The 14952-nt window shown below is 38.7% G+C and overlaps 1 protein-coding gene across 1 annotated transcript in view; it reads left to right on the plus strand.

Annotated features, from left to right (window-relative positions):
• Nucleotides 1-14952, plus strand: part of Dmgdh (dimethylglycine dehydrogenase) — a 60307-nt gene that overhangs the window by 25613 nt on the left and 19742 nt on the right. Inside the window, exons 8-14 of the mRNA XM_027927830.2 lie at nt 84-253; nt 1486-1639; nt 4697-4862; nt 5342-5472; nt 6716-6933; nt 8257-8414; nt 10520-10579. Of these exons, the coding sequence (XP_027783631.2) occupies nt 84-253; nt 1486-1639; nt 4697-4862; nt 5342-5472; nt 6716-6933; nt 8257-8414; nt 10520-10579 (1057 nt within the window). The remainder of the gene's footprint in view (nt 1-83; nt 254-1485; nt 1640-4696; nt 4863-5341; nt 5473-6715; nt 6934-8256; nt 8415-10519; nt 10580-14952) is intronic.

Genomic DNA, 14952 nt, shown 5'->3' on the forward strand with positions numbered 1-14952 from the left:
GGCCTGTAAAATACTTGGACATGTTTTATCATTTGAAAATAACATGCATTAGTAACAGGTGTATCTATTTCTGTATTTGAAAGATATGGCATAATCCATGCTGGTGGGGTAGGGAAATATCTGAGTGACTGGATTCTGCATGGAGAACCTCCTTTTGACCTGATAGAATTGGACCCCAATCGCTATGGCAAATGGACAACAACACAGTACACTGAAGCCAAGGCCAGAGAATCATATGGATTCAACAACATTGGTAAAGTACAAAATCACCGTTGTTTACAAAGGGTTAACAGAACTGACTTGCAGCACCTCTGACTTTAGATGCTCTTTATTCTGTTTGATGACATGGGGGTAGTCCGGGACTAAGACACAACAAAAGAATATAGATGAATGTATATATCTAATGTGTGGCACGCAATCCTGATTTTAAATTTTAAGCACATTTTTATTTTGCCTTTCATGTTATTTTCTGTCACTGTGACAAAATCCCTAAGAAAAATCACTTATAAGGAAGAGAAGTTTACTTTAGTTCATTGTTTCAGAGGTTTCAGTTCATAGTTTCTTGACCCAATTGCTTTGGGGCCTGTGGTGAGGCAGTACCTATGGTGGAAGTGGATGGCAGAGGAAACCTGTTTTGCCTCCTGATTTCCAGGAAGCAAACAGTGCAGGAGGAAGAGGCTGGGAATTCATCTGCCCTTTGAGGACACACTCCCAGTGACCTAACTTCTTCCACAGGTCCTACTTCCTAAAGGTTCCACCACTTCCCAACAGCTCCATCAGCAGGGGACTAAGCCTTTAACACATGAGTCTTTGGGGGGACATTCAAGTTCCAAACCATAACTCCCTTGATGATCAATATAAACGAGAGCTTTGTATTTAACATAAAAGTGTGTGTGTGTGTCACCAACTAACCGGGCTGGCGACGTATGCTGGGTTTCCAAAAGCTGGCTGCACCAATAACTTAAGAAAACTGTGAAGAAAACATTCAAGCACACAGAAATAAATACCTTTTCAAAATCTGTGATGGCTCTCCTACCTTAGGGGTCCATTGGAAAGAGAGAGAGAACATGCTTGGAACCCTGTTTTGTTTTTTTTTTTTTTAAGGGGGAGGCTCTTTGAAAGAATATTCCATCCAAATAAGGCAGAGAGGTAATGTTACAAGGGGCAGCCCACTCCCATTGAGTAAGGCCGACTTCCATTGCCTCGCTCACCTGCTTCCACGCTCAGCAGAAACCAGTCTCCACATTTCCACTGCTCAAAGCTAGGGGGCGCTCAGCTCCTACGTGGCAGCTCCCAGCATTGTACGCGCGCGCGCGCGCGCGCGCGCGCGCGCGCGTGTGTGTGTGTGTGTGTGTGTGTATGTTTATGGGTGTGCACACATGCTCTTCTGGGTTTTAAGTCCTATATTTCCATTTTCTGAATATCTTCAACATACTCTATCATTTTGACTATAAGCTATTTTAAGTATCAATTTCCCCTTTTCAGTTGGTTATCCTAAAGAAGAACGCTTTGCTGGGAGGCCAACTCAGCGAGTCAGTGGTCTCTATAAAACCCTGGAGTCTAAGTGTTCTATGGGGTTCCATGCTGGCTGGGAGCAGCCACACTGGTTCTACAAACCAGGCCAGGACAATCAGTACAGGTAGGTGAATGACAGCTTGTCTGTGGTCTGACCAAGGCATAACTACAGAGGTGAGGTAAGAAACAGCAGTGAAGTACTGATTCCCCCTTATCCCAATCACTGTACCCCATTCCAATGAGCCCTTCCTACTTAATTATTTTCTGGTAGTGAAGGTATTAATCTAGCTCATATGACATTGGCCCACATCTAGGGCCATATATCTCTGAGAGTCCTGTAACCAGACCTCACAAAACCTCATCCACTTGGCATTTACCAGAATCTCAGAGCAACCTTGGTCACCCCTGTCCAAACTCCCACATGGCTTTGACCCTTAAAGGTTTGCCAAGTGCCTTGGAATGCTTTGTTAAATCACACAGAATATAACCTCAAAATGAAAAAGACCTGCGGTTTTGGATTTTCTATTTATCACAAAATAGCTCAAAGCACCAGCTCTCTAGTGTGTGTGCACTGAACCATGCAAATTACATACACAGTTGATAAATTAGGAAAAAAAAATACAATTTGCTTAGCATTTCAGGTTAAGCTAAAAAAAAAAAAAAGCATGCCACTAAAACAGGTCTCTAAACTCAGGTGAAGTGTTATATGCTATTGTTGTTCTTGGGATTAATAGCAATTATGTATATATATTTTCTCATGAGAACCCATAAACCTTGGGAAAACAAATTGCAAGTCTAGAAGTTAAGTTACCTTTGTTTTTGAGCTGTTATTTTGCTTATTTAAACAGGTTTTGATGTCTTTTGTTAAGACCAGGATCTAAATGGTGCAAAGCATAGTGGAGGGCTGCTAGCTCCTGATGAATGAATTTGGGCTCCATAGGCAGCCAATTCAGATTATTTGGTGACCAAATACTGGTTTGCTTTTTCCTAAATTACTCAGATAAATACTAGCTCTATTCTTGACTTTGTGAGGTTTGGATCTGACCTAAGTTTCTTTTACTCTTTTAATTATTAAACTACTGAAAATTAATTTTGCAAACTTAGCTTTTTGCTCTGAAGTTAAAATACCATGTTAGAGGTCCACCTCATAAAATAGAAAGGACTTTCACAAGTCAGGAGGGAGACCTTTGTTCCAGGCCCAGTTCTATCATTAATGAATGCAAAGGTCTTAGAAGTCAGTTTGTGCCTTTCCTCTGAAAGATGAAGATGTTGGACCAGACCCTTGCTTTTTCCAGGAGTGAACTAACAGCATGGGCACTGCCTGGGAGCCTATTAGAATGTAGACCATGGGGCCTCACCCAGGGGTTACAGCATCAGAATCTGTATTTTAACAAGTGCAAGTGATTGTTTTTGCATTAATATTTGAGAAGCACTGGACTAGATAGTCTCACCCCCATCCCAATATTCTGATTTAATTAGGCCCAACCACTGGTATTATTAAAAAGCTCCTTGGGCATGCTGTAATGTGCAACCAGGGTTCAAAATCCCTAGGCTGATTGACCTCTACACTCTCTTCCAAAGCTGAAAAACCATGAGTTCTGTCTTGTTTTCTAGTTAATATTTCATTCATTATAAAATGAGCCAAAGGAGCTGGGAGCAGTGGCACATGCTTATAATCCCAGCAACTTGGGAGACTGAGGCAAGAGTATTGAAAGTTTGAGGTCAGCTTCAGCCATTTAGTGAGATCCAGTCTCAAAAACAAGAAGGGGGTGTGACTGAGTGGTAGAGTGTCCCTGGTCAATCTCCAGTACCAAAAACAAAACAAAACCCAAAGAAAACCCCAGACCAAAAATCGAACAAAGGGATCAATAAGTAACTTTAACAGGTCAAATTCTAACACTTACATATGAGTTGCAGAATAGAATTTTAGTTTGTATCTCTTCCTTCATCCCACACCTCACATCACCCCCAATAGGCTTTAAAAATTTTTTTAAAATTTGTTTTAATTAGCTATACATGACAGTAGAATGCATTTATATACTTTGATATATCATACATAGATGGGATATAATTTCTCATTTTTCTGAGTGTACATGTTGTAGAATCATATTGGTCATACAGTCTCATATATACATAAAGTAATAATGTCTGTTTCATTCTACTATCTTTCCTATCCCCACATCCCCTCCCCTGCCCTCCCTTCACTTCCCTCTACCTAATCCAAGGTAATGCTATTCTTCTCTAGTGCCCCTGCCCACCTCCTCCTTATTGTGAATTAACATCCGCATATTAAAGAAAACATTTGGCATTTGTTTTTTTTTGGGGGGGGATTGGCTTATTTCACTTAACATGATATTTTCCAACTCTACCCATTTACTGGCAAATGCCATAATTTCATTCTTCTTTAAAGCTGAGTAATATTCTATTGAATGTGTATACCACGTTTTCTTTATCCATTCATCTACTGAAGGACACCTAGGTTGGTTCCATAGTTTAGCTATTGTGAATTGAGCTGCTATAAACATTGACATGGCTGCATTACTATAGTATGCTGATTTTAAGTCCTTTGTGTATAAACCAAGGAGTGGGACAGCTGGGTCAAATGGTGGTTCTATTCCAAGTTTTCTGAGGAATCTCCATACTGTTTTCCATAGTGGTTGCACCAATTTGCAGTCTCATCAGCAATGTATGAGTGTACCTTTTCCCCCACATCCTCACCAACATTTATTGTTATTTGTATTCTTGCTGATTGCCATTTTGACAGGAGTGAGATGAAATCTTAGTGTAGTTTTGATTTGCATTTCTCTGATTGCTAGAGATGCTGAACCCTTTTTCATATACGTGTTGATCTATTCTATTTCTTCTTCAGTGAAGGGTCTATTCAGTTCTTAGCTCATTTATTGATTGGGTTGTTGGTTTTTTTGGTGTTAAGTTTTTTGAATTCTTCATATATATCCTAGAGATTAATGCTTTACTGGAGGTGCATGTGGTAAATATTTTCTCCCAATCTGTAGGCTCTCTCCTCACATTATTGGTTATTTCCTTTGCTGAGAAGAAACTTTTTAATTTGAATCTATCCCACCCAATAAGCATTTTTAGCTGGGTAAAGTTTATTAAAATATTCTGTAATTTTTGGACAATGGATAACTGTTGTTTTATAATACTAAATACTGTGTTTCAGGCCAAGTTTTCGCCGAACAAACTGGTTTGAGCCTGTGGGCTGTGAATATAAACAGGTTATGCAAAAAGTAGGGGTGATTGACCTATCACCATTTGGCAAGTTTAACATCAAAGGCCAAGACTCCATTAGATTGTTGGACCATCTCTTTGCAAATGTCATTCCAAAGGTAAATAGACAAGGTCCAGGATTCTGTCCCATTTAATTCTCTGTCCCCTCTTTTTTTTCCTCCCCAAAGTCAAAATCCAATATGTTCTTTGAGCTCCCTAATATCTGTATGAACACTAGAACTCTTCAACTAACCAAGAATATAAGAACTAATTTTCAAATTTAAAATTTTGTTGTGTGAATTATCATCCACGGACCTAATGGCTTTGCTTAATTATGTCATTTAGAACTTAAAATTGACTTCAATTAAAGGAAGTATTATTTTATGGAAAATAGCTTTAAGTGATTGTTTGTTGAGAACCGTAAATTAATATTGGGTTTGGATAGTTCATACAATTGAAATAAATGATAAGAGTAGGAGGATTTTCATTATCAACACCCATATTTTTTATTTACAAGTGGGCTAAAAGAAGGCATAAGTTTTTTTTTAATTCATCCTAATCCTAAATAAATTTAATTTTTTTTTGTGTGTGTGTGTAGGTGGGTTTTACAAATATAAGTCACATGTTAACACCGAAAGGTCGAGTGTATGCTGAGTTGACTGTTTCTCACCAGTCTCCGGGGGAGTTTCTGTTAATAACTGGTTCTGGATCAGAACTTCATGATCTTAGGTAAGTGTGGGTCTAGTAAGAAAATGTACATATTATTTATTGACTCACTCTTGAGAAAAAAATAGTGAAATTTTCTTTTACTAGTACTTGAAGTACAACTTAATTTTTCTTAAACCTGATCATTTTGAATTTTGTAGGAAGATCTTTGAAGGGAAGTTCCCTCTCCCCCTCCAAAGAATCCATCCAGCAAGTTTACTGCTTTTAATAATATTAACTCCCTTTCATTAGGCATTATCAATGTGCCAGAACACCTTCAGACATTACCTCAATTAATTCTCTCAAAATTTTCTAAGTATATTTTCTTGTCATTTTCAGGTGAGGAAGCTGAGCAAAAAGTAATTTGCTCAAGCCAATCCTTTTTTGTCTGATGATCACATTTGATCCACTTCAGTGAACTGCCTCCCTGAGTTCTTCTCTACCTTTGTGATGCTTTGTGCTTTCTGGCCCCCAGCTAACATTGTTGACCTGACAAATCAAGCTTAAATTTTTGGTCACCTACAAAATCTGTGGTCTTTAATGTAATATTGCAAAAATACTTGGAATATTATTATTTAATAAATGCCTTATTCTGGAAGATTTTTCACCTTAGTCAGAAAAGGATGTAAATTATATACTCTAGTGTAAGATGTATTTGGTACCACATTAGTAGCTTAGCTCTGCCTAAATCCAGATGAACACTTTATAATAGACTTGCATAGCTCCAGGTACTGCCTAATAAATTATAAATCAATCCTGTAGTTGGGTTCTAATAACTCATCAAGACTTAGAAATTGAAACCAGAGTTTTTATCTTTTCCTCATGATTGTCAGAGCAATTATGTGTCTAGTGGCAGGCATATTATTAACCTTTAGCAGCACAAGTATGTCTCCTGTGTACAGGTATTAGAGCAAATTTGGGTTCAAATTAATTTTTGAAGACTGAATCATTAGCTGAAATGCAACAGAGCTGTCACGGTTTAAAAGAACTGTGTGGTAGAGCTCATCTAAACTGAACACTCCTTCTGTACTGTAAAAAATTACCCCCAAATTTGTAAGTGGGTGATTTAAAGAGAATCACTTAAGATCTCAGGGACTCAGTTTTCTCAACTTTAAAAAAATCAGGTAATTGTATACAGCGACCCTCTGGGGGACTTTTCAGACATGTCTTCATGAGACATGTCTTCAAGCATGTTTTCAGAGAAATAATGTGAGCAAAATACATTGTTCAAGCATTATTTAGCATAATCTTCATGACTCAAACGCAGATGGATTGAAGAAGCAGCTGTCAAAGGTGGATATGATGTTGAAATTAAAAACATAACTGATGAGCTTGGAGTCCTTGGAGTTGCAGGGCCACGTGCAAGGAAGGTTCTTCAGAAACTGACTCCTGAAGATCTTAGTGAGGATGCTTTCAAATTTCTCCAAACCAAGACCCTAAAGGTTTCCAACATTCCTGTTACTGCGATTAGGATATCTTATACTGGTAAGATTTGGAGAATGACTTAAAGTAAGTCTCGAAATTTAAAAGAAGATGCTACCAGAAATGGGTGTGTACATGTATGTGTACACACACACACACACACTTTTATTAGTGTGACTTTGGAGGAAGATTTCTTCTACCCAACTCTGAGACAAGTCTGTCCATTCACTCCTAGTCTTTAGGGTGGATCCATAGATTTCCAACTGTTTCTCCCATTTGAAAGGGTAGATAAGAAAGCAGGAAAAGATGGCCATGGGAACAGTTGGATTATCCAGGCCAGCAGACTCTATCAGGGAACAAATGGTCTGCCAGAGATGGAATCTTCCTAAACACCATCCTCGATGAATTAAGCTTTCTATTAGAGCATTGTCAATGATCCAGCTGACCTTCCAGACTGTTCTCTAGGAACCCTTTACCAGTACCTAACCTTGCACATGGCAAGTATTTGATACAGAACAATCTTCAGCTTCCCAGTGGGGCTCTGGGTTCATTTCTAGCTTCCTCTAGACCTCCTTGACCCTTCAGTGAAGGAATACTTTGTGCCCAAGCATCCCCTGAATCACATATTACTCCTGTGCTGGTGGTGCCCTGTAAGAGCACATCACCATCAGCCCCGATGATGGGGAACAAGGAGAATGCACAATATGAAAGGTACAACTCTTCCCTGGGCTTCTGTTCAACTTTTCCCACCCTTCTTCCGCCAGACCTTGGCAAAAGTGGTGAATAAATGAAAAATACAGGACTGGGTTGGATTCCTTCCTTCTTCCTTTCCTTCCTTCCTTTTGTCCACAGTTCTATGAATGAAATACCAAGTGGGGAAGAAATGAGATGCAAAGGGAGTCAGACTGTGGCTCTCCCATAGTAAAGATAATTGGAATCATTCTCAGTTGATGGTACTTTTAAGCCTGTGATTCTTGGGCAAGGAGTTGGGGTTTCTAAACCTTGAACCCCTTATCCTGACAAAAATACCATGCTAATTATTTACCAAACATTGTTGTCCCCAAAATAGTCAAGCCTCATTCTGAAGCTGGGGTCAAGAATGGAGAGTAAGTTCTGTCTGATGGTCTTTGTGGGTCATGAGAAGAGGTGCCTTGCATCCTGTGCTCCATGTGGAGTCAGAATAGCACACACAAAGGCACCTGTAACCCTGTAGGCTCCTCTGCAGAGGGGTCTTATGGCAACTTTTGTGAACTGCTCTTTTAAAAACTAACAATGTCTCTGTTGCATGAGTGGAATTTCTCTGGCATGTATGTGTGTTAGCTAATGCACATTAGACCTAGTGGTCACTGTTCTTATCATGTTGTGGCCCCTGTGGGTTTATTTCAGGTGAGCTGGGTTGGGAGCTATACCACAGACGAGAAGATTCTGCAACACTTTATGATGCTATCATGAACGCGGGCCAGGAGGAGGGAATCGACAATTTTGGAACCTATGCCATGAATGCCTTAAGACTGGAGAAAGCCTTCAGAGCCTGGGGGTCCGAGGTTTGAAATGCTAGCATCTTATTACAAGTTTATGTTTATTGTGTCTGATGTTTATGTGAGGGCTAGTTCTAACTGCAATAACTTTTGTTCTTGCTGTAAGAGAAATGACTTATTCTTAAGACAACTTTATTTGATTAGAGGAAAAGGGTTTGATAGTTGAAAGTTCAGTGGAACTCTGACATGATGCTTATTCTGCCTTAATTCCTCCTTCCTGGCAGAGAGCCCTAGATACCTATCTCTGACTATGGGGAGCAGACCTACCCCTCAATATTTGAGCATCACCTTTTAAATTCTCTCTTCCTTCTTTATGTTCTGACCCATTCTCATTTTCTTCTTATCTTGCACTTTTTGGTGACGTAACTTTCTTTCTCTCTGAGGGGCAGGGTGATGGTCCAGCACGTGCTGGTCATGGTGCGGGGAACTAAGATCTTCTATTTGTCAAGTGCAATTTCCCAGCATTTTCACGTGCATGATTTTATTTCCCTTCTTAATGCTCCAGGAGGTTATTATCATTACTCCTATTTTACATGCATTCACACTAGTTTCAGTGAACCATTTGGTCCAGATTATACAATAAGTGGCCTAACTGGGGTTCAAACTGTCCTCTCTGGAATGGCAGTCTACCTCTGGAACCTTAATTTTTTAAGATTTGCTGTTTGATTCCTTGGGAGACATTGTGGTTTTAGACCTGAGAGGTGAGATAAGGGACAGCGGTAAAGGTAAACTTCAGAATAGGGGCTCTTGGATTTAAACTGATCCTCTTACCACCTACTAGCTATGGGATTAACCCATCAGAACCTCTGTTTTATTATAAAGTGGAATATTTATCCTTTAGAATTGTCACAGATATTATATATGGTCTACAAATGTCCCAGCACAAAATAAAATTCATTTAGTCTCAAATTTAATCCAAAAGCACGGGACCCTTGGACAGATACTATGGGCAAAAGCGAGTGGGCCTGGAGTTGGAGTGACAGCCTACTGGAAGGTTGAAAGAGTTTGGGCGCTTGGGCAAGTTCTACATGAAAGACAATCTATTTGGGGACTCTTAACCTACAACTGGGCCTGAGATGAGTCTGGCTGCCAGGAGAGAAAAAGAGGGCGGCTCTGTCCCTGTGTTCCCAAGCAATGAAGCAGCAGAAGCATCCCTGTGGCAGCTAAACATTTCTCTGTCCTTTTCCCTCTTGCTTCCCACCCCAGAACTCCATCTTAAGGCTTGTCTCCATCTTAAGGCTTGTCTCCAATCTTAAGGCGCCTGAATTTCCCAGCAGTGCCAGAGCGCCCTCTAGTGTTGTGACAGCAATAATCTTTCTCTGCTGTTTTTATTTTTTTCTCTAAGAAATTGCTCAACTTTGAGCAGATAAAAAATAGTTTAGCTCAAATTGATTAAGAAATATGAGAAAAAAAATGTTACTTAAGATAAACATAATAATTTGGTTTATGTAAATTCTATGTTGTCTTTAAAAGTTTGACTCCTTTTAAAGGATTTAGACTAGTTCTCTCACAGTCAAGAGAACAACAAAGCAAACAAACAAAACCATTAACTTTGATTCTATTACCAAATAATTGGCTTTAGCTCTGAATTGGTGTATAATGATCCAGCCACATTGAGGAGACTGAGATTCAACTGCATTTTTTTCTTTTTTCTTTCCTGAACTCTGTGGAAGCCATTTTCTCCCATCTGCTTTTCCCTCTTCTTACCGGGTTTCTTGGCTAATTGCAAGAGAAGTAAATCACTTTGTATTTTTTCAAAACCTACTTATGCAAAATTATTACCAAAAAGACTTGTGAAAGTCTTGTTTATGGAAGGACTATCATGTGTTATCCTTCATGTATTTATTAAAATAAAAGACTATGGAAACCAACTGTTTTTGTTTCTATATTTGCTATATTCAAATGACAGTATTTGCTGAAAGGCTATATTTGAATTTTGGATTTGAAAAAACAACAACTGTTTGAAAGCTCAGTCCATAATTTGCCTTTCTCAGAAACTCTATTCAAAAATCAAAAAAAGTATTCTCTCTCTCCTTAAAGAATAATATACGAAAGTCATACTGAAATGATTTGTACTCACCTAAGATCTGAAATGTGTGTTTCCCTCTTAGATGAACTGTGATACAAATCCCTTGGAAGCTGGACTGGAATATTTTGTCAAGTTAAACAAGGTATTTACATTCCAAATTATGCTTAAAGTCAATTTTAAAAATTTGATGTGGTTTTGTGACAGAGCCATGCTTTAAAACGTAACCAGGTATAATTATGGGGGTAAATGAGTTGAACATAAATACTAAGCATTGCTCAAAAACTGCATATTAATCATTTGTTGAAATCTGCTGTTTTCAAAGTATTGACGTTACTTGTAGATTTAAGATAACAGGCTCCATCATCTTTGAGGGACAAATTCAAATTCTAAGATAAAAATTAGTAAAGATAAAATGATTATCGGTTGGATTTCAGCAGGCAGTCTTGTAGAAACTGCATCACCACATTGTACATGTTTCAGTAACTCCTGGTGATCTGGGAAGTTGCACATTAACTAATCAAACATCCTGCATCAACGACTCTCCCTGGATGCTTATGAAGCAGCCTCACCTTCACAGATCTTCCCAAGTGCTTATAAAGCGTCTTTGTATGTCTCTGCAGCATCTGAATCTAAGAAAATGACACATTTCAAATGTGTGCTGCATAAAATGGATATTTACTGAAAAGCCAATTCAGGCCCAAAGATTCATAACTGATATTAACTCCAAAGGGAACCATGCAGTGGTTCTCAAAGTGAGGTCCAGGGACTAATAGCATCAACACCGCCTGGAAGTTATTAGAAATGCAAATTCTCAGGTCCAACCATCGATTTACTCCCAGAATCTCTGGGAGTCAGGACAACAAAGTATGTTTTAACAAGCTGGACAGGGGATTCTGACACACCTAGGATTTGAGATGCACTACCTTACATAATTATAGTGGAAAAGCATATCATGAGGCCAGTTTATAATAACCTAGCTCAACTATGTAAGTCCTGCAAATATAACTGGTTTACCCCACTGAGCAGTGTCTAGGAGTTATTATAAAAGAACTTAATGGAACATGCTGCTGTTGGTCATATTGAGGAAAAGGGACAGCAGCTGCTGCTGATTGGGGTAACTGTTAGGATTCCCCAAATAAGCTGTTCTGTCCTTGGTGCTTATAAACAAAGGCTGGTTTCCAGTCCCATGGAATATGTGAATACGCTGTATACACAAATCAGGCTAAGGAAACTTTTTAAAGCTTCTGCATCAGTTCCCAAATTCTGAGATCAAATATTAACATAAAACATGTATATTTATAGTATTTGATTTTAGGGGAAAAAAAACCCAAAAATCTCCTAAAGGGTTTTAAAGGGATTATCTTTGTGTACATTTTTTCCATGTCTTTTATTTTTATGATGTACCATCTGCCTCTAGACCAGCGAAAGTAGGTGCTTGGAATTTGGGCAGATCCTAGCAGCAGATTGCTCCTTCTGATAACAGAAGTCTTAGTTTGGCTGTTTAAAATATGGATAAAAATGCCTGACTCTTGAAAGCACTAAAGTTCTGCTGTTGGTCACCAATAAGTAGGTAGAAAATGGATTCTTTTACTTCAATGTTTGGATATTATTGTTTGGGGATAAGGCCTAGATAAATGATCTTTTCATTGAGTTGTTAAAACAGCCTTTATGATTATTAGCAGGTGTAGACTGTGTATTTATTAGCTCTTTTAAACTAATCAAATAACCAAAGCTCATCTCCAAAGAAGGCTGTTTAAGAGATACTAATTTTGAGTGAGGGCATGTTTTTATGATTTCTGAATTGTTGGTTCTCAGTCAGGTGTTACAGAGTTAATTCTTAGAGATTTTATTGTATAAAGGTCCACAAAGCCCAAGGCCCTGGTCCTAACTGAACCCATCTTTTGCAGTTATGTTGGTTCGGGTGGTTAGTTGGTATCAGTCTAATTATAGTGATGCATACTAATTTCTAAGCCAGGTAAATAGATTGGATCAATTTTGTTTAGATCCTATTTGGTGGTTTTACAACTTCCTCATGGCTTTGTGGCAGCCTGTAATGTGAAACAGGTTCCTAAAAAGCCTATTAACATTTCAAACTAAGATATGTAACTTGATAATTTGAGTCTCATGCCTAAAAACCAAAATATTACCTAGACTTACTGTACAGAAAGATATTCATTTAAAACCCCTTTGAAAAGCTTCATGTAACTTAAAAAAATTTTATTGTAGTTGTGTATGGACAGATGCCTTTATTTTATTTGTTTATTTTTATGTGGTGCTGAGGATCAAACCCAAGCATTCTGCCACTGAGCTACAGCCCCAGCCCTGGAAGGCTTCATAAAACTTTTTAAAGAATAACCTACTTTGAGTTCATATTGCTTTGGAAACTTGATGCTATATGAAAAGAGAAGCTGAAGCTGGTTCAGAGGGATATTTATTATATTTGATACTAAAACAAAACAAAACAACCCCCCCTGGGGAATTTTATAATTGTTCAAAGTCAATTCTTTCCTTCCTTTCCTTTCAAAGCAAAGAGAGAGAATTCTCTGCTTGATCCTAAAGTAGTCACAAAACAATTAAGTAAGTCATAATGTGATGAAAAGATACAGAGAGGCAGACTGTCAAAGCCACAAGGGTCTCTGGAGACCACCCCTCCTCACTTGAGGGCCAGGAAAATGAGGGACAGAAGGGTAAAGTGACCTGGGGAAGGCCGTCTCTCTATCCCAGGTTGAAGGCAGCTCTCTGACTCCGGTGTGAACCTCTCACACCCACCGCTTTGCCCAGCAAGCTCCTTTTTCCATAATGGGCTAAAGGAACTTGACAAAGTGTCCAGGGATTTCTTTTTCTAGTAATGCATATTACATAGAATGTGCATGGATACCTCTTATAAATTGATGTCTCTCACTGTCATGGTTTTGTTATAACGTGTGTGTGTGTGTGTGTGTGTGTGTGTGTGTGTGTGTGTTTGTTTTATGGTTGGATCAGCATAGCTGCTTTGCTCATTTTAAGAAGGAAAATGACTGGGTGAGGCAATGGGCCATCAAGCCTCATAAGGGTGAATTGTGTTCTTATCAAAGAAAGTAGGAAAAAGAAAACTGGAATAGTGAAGAAATCTTCCATTACAAAGGAAGGTGGTGGAGTGGGGTGGGTGCACGACTCTAATCCCAGCTACATGGGAATGTGAGGCAGGAGCATCACAAGTTTGAGGCCAGCCTCCACAACTTAGTGAGACCCTGCCTTGAAATAAAAACAAAAAGGGCTGGGGATGCAGCTCAGTGGTAGGGCACCTCTGGGTTCAATCCCAGCGCCTCAAAAACAAACAAGGAAGGTGGTGGGACAGCTCTGGCTTCCTGGACCCCAGCCCTGGCATTGGTTTATGGGAAGTAGAAACACATTTGGACACACAATTCATTTAGTAAACTCCTGTGAATACCATTTATTAAACAAGTGCTAAGCCACAAGTCTAAAAGCTAAAGATATATTTCAGATGGCACTCAGATCTCATGAAGTTTGAAGATACAGCATTTCAGGAAGTATAGCTGCAGGACAAATTCTTAACCCTGATATTGTCATTCCGCACGAGGTCATAGTACTCAGCCGTCTGTAGGGCCCAGAAAGCGAGCATTTCAAAACGGCAGTACAGGTAAAAAATAATTGACTAGGTACTTTTTAAAGTCTCCTAACTAAACCTCTGTACTGAAAAAAACTCTTACCATTGTTCTCAATGGTATCTTGTTTGGTTCCAAGAGAAGTTAATTTTGGGGAAAATCAGTGGCACTTGGTTTTAGTTGGTTGGGGAAGAAATACACTCATCAAGAATAAGAGGGAAATCAGCTGCCTTAAGATGGAATCATAGCTATTCTTGGAATTTTCCTCTTGGACTTCCTGAATCTTTGTCCATTTCTGGAGAACCCCCAGCAAGATTCATAGAGAATTAAGTACCAAATGTAATTAAGCATATCAGAAGAAATTTCCCCCTATTTGTTTCTTCCTGTTCTCTTCCTCTATTCCTGTCTTAAGCTTCTAACTACTAGAAACAGAATAAAATGTGATAAATTCAGACTGAATTAGAAGATAATGTTGATTCTAGAAAATACAGGATCTCTCTTTGAGCAAATGTTATTTAAAGCATAACTACTCGATAAACAGAAACAAAAACAAACAAAACCCGAAAAGAGGTATAGCACTTACCATCAGGTTGACTATATCCTAAGTATTCAATAAATATTAGCTGTTATTAAAACATCTAAGTGGAAGGAAACCATTGCTCACAGGCAGCAAGTCAGAAAGGAACTCCTAATATGCTATAGCAGTCACAGAATCCAGCCCTTAGGGAATTTTAGGTAAATGTTAATAGGAATCAAAGAGACAAAAAAAAAAAATGTTCTTTGACATTCAGTCTTGGCTGGACATTGAAATCATCTGACATGTGATTCTTTTAAATGATATGTTGTTTTTTAAAAAGTCTTAAGGCCCCTATACCCCAGATGGATTAAAAAAGGGATTCAGCCATCAGTT

The sequence above is a fragment of the Marmota flaviventris genome, chromosome 5 (genome assembly GCF_047511675.1).
Source record: "Marmota flaviventris isolate mMarFla1 chromosome 5, mMarFla1.hap1, whole genome shotgun sequence".
Lineage (NCBI taxonomy): Eukaryota > Metazoa > Chordata > Mammalia > Rodentia > Sciuridae > Marmota > Marmota flaviventris.